The sequence below is a fragment of the Hevea brasiliensis genome, chromosome 7, assembly GCF_030052815.1.
Source record: "Hevea brasiliensis isolate MT/VB/25A 57/8 chromosome 7, ASM3005281v1, whole genome shotgun sequence".
NCBI lineage: Eukaryota > Viridiplantae > Streptophyta > Magnoliopsida > Malpighiales > Euphorbiaceae > Hevea > Hevea brasiliensis.
The window spans coordinates 19,564,357-19,571,403 of record NC_079499.1 but is presented as its reverse complement, the minus strand read 5'-3'; the positions used below and the strand labels follow the sequence as shown (position 1 = coordinate 19,571,403).

General features: G+C 26.8%; 1 protein-coding gene and 1 long non-coding RNA gene across 2 annotated transcripts; both read right to left on the bottom strand.

The window, feature by feature from the left end:
* Positions 1-409: 409 nt before the first annotated feature.
* Positions 410-1,731, bottom strand: LOC131181662 (uncharacterized). Its single transcript, XR_009150157.1, has 2 exons — positions 1,548-1,731; positions 410-714 (listed from the first exon to the last, which is right to left on the bottom strand). It is a non-coding gene; the product is annotated as an uncharacterized LOC131181662 (long non-coding RNA).
* Positions 1,732-2,038: 307 nt separating this feature from the next.
* On the bottom strand, positions 2,039-6,761 carry LOC110641023 (proline-rich receptor-like protein kinase PERK5). Its single transcript, XM_058149386.1, has 7 exons — positions 6,590-6,761; positions 4,522-4,845; positions 4,139-4,225; positions 3,250-3,320; positions 2,790-2,866; positions 2,537-2,696; positions 2,039-2,068 (listed from the first exon to the last, which is right to left on the bottom strand). The coding sequence occupies exons 1-7, from the start codon at positions 6,654-6,656 to the stop codon at positions 2,039-2,041; spliced, it is 816 nt and encodes a 271-aa protein (XP_058005369.1). The 5' UTR covers positions 6,657-6,761.
* Between the last annotated feature and the right edge of the window lie 286 nt (positions 6,762-7,047).

The following is a 7,047-nucleotide window of genomic DNA, read 5'->3' as shown; positions in this document are numbered from 1 at the left end:
AATTCCATCGTCCTTTTCTAATGTTCAGTCGATTGCCATTTATTTTATCACTTTTAATTGCTTGAAATAAGCTGGGCAAGAACTTTTTTAATTAAATCAAAATCTATGTAAACATCATAATAAAATGAGGCCAGGATCAAATATAGCTTATCATCCTATTATCTTGACTTTTTTATTATCTATTTTAATTAAAATAAATGGTAAATTGTTAATAAACTTAAAATAATATATTTATAGTTAATCATTTTTAGTCATGTAGTCTCTAAGAGTAATTTAAACAATAATTTTAATCACATACATAATAAACAACTTTTTAAATTAACAACAATTTTTATTTAGATACCAAACATATAAACTGCTCTTTCAAAATAACAATTTTATAAATAGCAATTTCAAAACAGCAACAACAAAAAACAACAGCATAGCGGATACGTCTTTATTGGATAGAGTTGAAGAGTTGAGCCTACTAAACATGTAAATTGCTATTTCAGAATAGCAATTTCATAAATAGCAATTTCAAAACAGCGACAACAAACTACAACAGCATAGTGGGTACATGTTTATTGGATAGAGGTGAAGAGTCTGAGCCTCGGAGCATAATAGGTTTCCTTAGAATGAAGGATAAGGTAACTCTTTGTCTAGATACATGCTGTCATTTCTGACCCATATATTTTGCAGTTCTAGTACCGTAGTCCCTTTTAATACATCAACTATCTGCATCACAAAATAGTCACTTAATTATAATATAAAATTATCACATAATTTTTTCTTAATATATTTCAAATATTTTTAATTGAAATATTAAAAACTAATTAAATATCAATTTTACACATATTTAAGGGAAAATAATAAAAATATAAATATACATTTAGTTAAATATGTAAATACCAAAAAGTGATAATTAATTAAGAATAGAATATAAAATAATTCATTATAAAATATATTAAAAAATATCTCTCTAATATACATTAGAATTAAAAAAAGTATAACATAAATTTAGTACTAAACTTATAAATAACATGTTCTTTAAAAAAATATAAATAACATATAAAACTTTATTAATAATCATGTGCAAGGCATAAGTATTATATTAGGATCATAATTAAAAATGAAAAAAAATTAATGGTATTAAATAATTATTTTTATCATAGTCACTATTTATTTATTTATTTATTTATTTATTTGTTTGTTTGTTTTGTTTAATTAATTAATAGGTAGTTTAATTATTATTTCTCCACTTTTAAAATATAAGGAGTGAAAAGTCTTAAGTTTGAATCTCTCTACTTGCTTATTCTTATAAGAATAATTTTACATTCATTTATTAGATTTTTATTTTATATTATCATAATTATTGAAAATGTTGCGTAACATAATTTAAAATGGTAAAATTTACTAATAAAGCATATATAATATAACTGAAAAATATATGTACATATCAACAAATCAATCTTGCATATCATGAATATCTTGCTAGCATAAATGTAAGACAAACAAGGTAATGAGCTCAAACATAAATTACAAGATGTAACTTCAAATTAGGGACTTACCTGGCTCATTTTTGGGCGAAACTCCACCGGTTTATATGTACAAGCTGCAGCGCAATAAATCATTCGATCCATTTCATTTTTGTTAAACTTATTTTGCAATTTAGGATCAAAAAGATTGTTGCAATTTTCGAAGTGCAAATCTTGTTGGTCCATATCCAAAACTTGTTTGAATAAAGGCCTCACCTGAACATTAAAATAAATATATAAAGTGAATGAGAATAGAAATTCATAAAGATTACTTTTATATATATATATATATATATAGTCTTGTTTAGCAATAACTTTTAAAATAGTGCTTACTATTGACTCTAATCAATACATTACATCTCTTATTAATATTGTTCAGTGGCATAGTACTTATATTAGTATATAGAGATAGAGGAAGTGGTTTATGAGAAACTACCCCTCCTAGCTTTTAAGTACTATGCAGCAATATTGGCTATTGTAGTAGCTATTTATTATTTTAGTACCTGTTAGCTAGTTGTTAGATATTAGCCATTAGTGGTTAATTGTTCATATATCTGTTAAAACAGAAATGTTTAGTAAAAATAACTATTAGATTAATTGTTAAATATAAAAATAGTGATATAATCTTGTTGACTCTAGTCAAAATGCTTCCTCAACCTTTAATGAGAGAGGTAGTATTTTGACTAGAGTCAAAACATTAAACTCTACCGTAAAAACTATTGTCGATAGAGCCTTAGAGGTTGAAGGAGCATTTTGGCTAGGGTTAACAAAATTATATCACTATATTTATGGCTAATACAATAACTATTTTTACCCAATACTTTTGCTTTAACAATTATATAAACAACTAACTATTAATATCTAATATCTAATATCTCTCTCTCTCTCTCTCTCTCTCTCTCTCTCTCTCTCTCTCTCTCTATATATATATATATATATATATATATATATATATATATAATTTGTAATTAAGAATAAGTTGACAGCTTTAGAGTAGTTTGAATGGAAAAACAAGTACCTACCCAAACAGCTAAGCGAATATATTTTTTGGGTTCCACTTCAAAAACGGCTGGTTTCCCCGTAATTAACTCCAAAAGCACAATACCGAAAGAAAAGACATCAGATTTATCTGTAAGCTTCCTTTCCTGGCCATCTTTGTTGTAATACTCAGGAGGTGCATAACTGTACGTGGAGAAAGCGTGAATGAGAACAACCTATTCGATGAATTTTCTCTGAGAATGAAAATTTAGCTAACAAACACCAAACGAATCTTACGCATGAGTTCCCCTTGGGTCAGTAGAAACATGACTAAAAGATTCTGGAAAATCTTTGGAAAGTCCAAAATCTCCGATCTGAAGAAAAAATAATTGGTAGAAGTAAATTTATTGTGTCATTGAAACTTAAATTCAAAAGACAGTTTGAATAAAATAAACTACGGCAGTAAGGCCCATTATTTGCAATTAAATAAAAAAAATATTTAATATATAAAACTCTGTACTTGCATTTTTAATTAATAAAAAAAATTAGAATGTCTAACTATTGAAGTTTTCACGATGATTTACAGGAAAAAAAATTTAATTGAATTTTTATGTAATTACATTTAATTTTTATATCAATTTTTTTAAATTAAAAAATTAAATTATCTTGTTTCAAACATAATAATGACTAAAAAAATAAACTAAATTTTAAATTTTTATAAAATTCAAATTTCCAAATAAAGACATAAATACCATACCTTTGGTTCAAATTTTTCATTAAGAAGAATATTATCACTCTTAATATCCCGATGAATGATGCCAGGTACACCTACAAAGAATATAATTAAAAGAATATGAAATTCAAGAGACCAGTACCAAAAAAGAAAAATTATAAAATATTATTCTTAAAATACATGAAAATAATACTTTTTCTCATACAAAAATATGAATTATCCTTATAATGTGAAGAATATACTATATAAAATTGTGAAAAAAAGATGCATGTGTTATTTAGTACCTTGAATTCTTAAATGTTAAGAATTCTCTTTCTTAAGTTTGTTGAAAGACTCAAACATGAATAAAGTGAAAGGTGAAAAGTTGGGCTAATTATTAGGTACATCGGGAGCACTAAAAAATAGTGCTATTTCTTTCTCACATAAAAGTGGGTCCTCCCTATAATATAGAGAGTGGGTCCCACTTAATTGCGAGAGATGATATTTGTGCACCGGGTGCACCCAATAGTTTCTCGAAAAGTTGAGTCACTTTTTTATCCTTGAAAATAATAAAAAGTGTTAAAAAAAATGGCAATTTGTAAAGTTGCAGTAGCTTTGGCATTGCCGACTTTAATTTTGGCACCAAAATGCGGGTTTTGCATGGCTATATAAAGCCAATCAACTCTCTCTTTGACGGCAGCCCAATATTGGGAGAAAAGTGATAGAGATAAAATTAAAGAGAATTTTCTCTAAACTTTTTTTGAGATTTTGGGTGTAATTGAGTTTGAAGGTTTAAGTAATTTGAGAAAGAAAAATATTTAGTGTTTGTAATTATTTTTTTTATAATAGAAAATCTATTTATAGAGTAGGCTTACCCCAAGTATTTAATAATTTCTAAAAAAACTAGGGAAAAAAAAAAAGGCTAAATACTTACAGTCCTCATGCAAATATGCTAACCCCTTTGCAGTGCCCAAAGCAATTTTCATTCTGGTTGGCCAATTGATTGTCGGCATTCCATTCCCTGCAATGTTTTTAACCCCTTAGCAAGAAAACAATATAATATCTGCCAGATTAATTATTTAGTATAGTCAAGACCCTACATATATATGATTTTATTTTTGGATAAACAAGAAAATTTATAAGTTAAAGGAAAAAATATATCATCTTTCCAAGACCTCTAACCAATGTGACCCGATTTGCATGTATAATTATCAATCATATTTCATATGTCATTTTTTAAACATTTATGAGATTTTGAATTCTAATGATCATCACTTATAAATTTTAAAAATAAACTAAAATTAAAGAAGTACTCACCATCCAGATGAGATTTCAATGAATTGTTGGACACATACTCATAAACAAGTAACCTATCAGCTTTATGACTGCAATATCCTACCACCTCAACAATATTCCGATGACGGATGCGACTAATGGTTTTAACCTCATCGTCAAATTGTCGTCGCGCTTGTTCCTCTTTGTTCGGATTAGAATAATGTTTAAGCCTCTTAACAGCAACGACTTTTTGGTTTGAAAGTACTCCCTTGTAAACTTGACCAAAACCACCCTCGCCAAGGCGGTTTTCGTTGGAGAAATAACCAGTTGCTGTGGCCAGCTCGTCAAAAGTATATATGGGAACAACTGGTTCAAATCAAACGGTTAGCCAAGTACAGTTACATCACAAAACACACATAAACACACATAAATATTTTAAAATTGGCTGAAAGCATTTTAAAAAATTTCTTGGCAACCACCTTTAGTTACATATCTTTTGATTCCTAAATTTTATAAAAGTGTTAACTATTTAACTATTGCGATCGGTGAATACACGAATAGAACTTGCATGTATTTTAACTTTTTTGTTATACTTTCAGAGTTTAATAATTATACTTTTATAAATTTAAGAGTGTAATAATTATATTTTTATAAAATTAAGATATCATATGAGATATAACTAAATATGAAGTTGCGAAATATCTTATTATTTACTTTTATATATTTAAATTTTATAATTTAAAAAAAGATATAAATATGTTATTAAAATAATATTTAAAACTTATATTTCTAATTGTATTTTATTTTTAATAAATAAATTTATATTATTACTAATAAATTAAAGTAAAAAAATAAAATAAAAATTTCCATGGGAAAACTCACCCCACTCCCCAATGGAGAAGTTTCTGTATCCCAACCCTAACTTATATGGGTGGGGACAAGAGGAGCAATCCCCGCACCCCATCCACTTTGTTGCAATTCCTAATGATTGGTCAGAGGCTAAAAAAATTTATTTCTCAACAAAATTAACCTAATTAATAAAAAAAATAGAACTTTCATCCTTAATGATTAGACTAACCTTATTATGCAATAACATAAAATATTAAACAGCCTTCTATGCCTATGTTGTAATATACTTTTAAACTAGACTCTAATTTCATTTACATTTAATTTTCATTGTCTTAAAAGACAATTCTAACCTTATTAAATTATAACTGAGTTTTTATGTTATAATATTCTATTATAATGTGCTTTCATCAGTTGCTTGCATTGGAATAGCTCTTTCCTTCTTTCAACTAATTTAAAATAGGGAAATTCTTATCTTCTATTATTAACTCAAGATACAATTATATGATATTTACCTATTCATTTAATAAGTGAATTGTACTATATATCTTATATTTTGAATTTATAATGAATTAAATATAAATAAAAAAAATAAAAAAATATAAAATCAACGACTTTTTTTATAACTATAAATTTTATTAATAAATTCATAGATGAAAAAATAACGGATAAATCTAACAAATACCGATAGGTCTATTCATACAACCAAATCAAGAATTTGATTTTATGTTTTTTCTAGTTTTTTTGATGTAGCAATTGGGAAATAAAGCAAGTAGTAAACACTAAAAAATTTTATCAAAGAAAAAAAAAAAAAAACCTTGATTTCAAACTCTTTAACTTTTCAGGCACTAAAAATTTTAGAGCTTAAAAACTTAATGAAACACTAAAGAACTTTTCCTTTTACTATTTTCCTCTTCTTCCTTTATATATTGGTGAAAACTTTTCTTAATTAGAATCAATTTACCGTGAATTCAAAATAAGATATATAGTGAAATAAGATATATAGTAAAATTCTCATATTGGACAAAAATTTCCGCTGGATAACATCTTAAGAGTGCAACTTGGAAAGGAAACAACGCTTTTGTTCTCATTTCTACTTCTCTAAACTTTGGCAAAAAAATAAGACACAACAATATTATCGGTTCAAGCAACCATTCATATTCTGCTTTGCCTTTTATATATTGTATGGATATAGATATTAGAAGGTGACAAAGTGCAACCTATTTGGATTCATTTTACAATATATGCCAAAAAGACAAGATACCTCCATTGTGTCGGCGATTACCGTCGTCTTTCCATTTCAACAATCCGCACAAGTCAAAGCAAGACATGGTTGCTCGCGAGGCTTCGTGCGTGTGTGCTGATACGCCAGTTGCCTAGGATGCGTGAAAGAGAGTCGAAGTGAGAGATAAGAAGCCAGGCAGGCATTTGGTGCCATTAAAAGATCGGAGAACTTCTTTTTATAGGAAAATTCTTATCTATAGTTGGTTCTCAAATTTTAACAACTTGAAAGACTCAAAACCATAAGTCATTTTTTACAATTTTCCCTATAATTAAAAAACTTGCATAAATAGCTGGCGCAAGTGGATGGATAAAGAATATATATTAAAAAAATTCTTTATTTTATTTTATTTTAAATTTTAATATATAATATTTGAAATTATAATCTGAGCTTCGCTATCTTCTCTAAACATTAGTGATATATTTTATTTTATTTTTTTT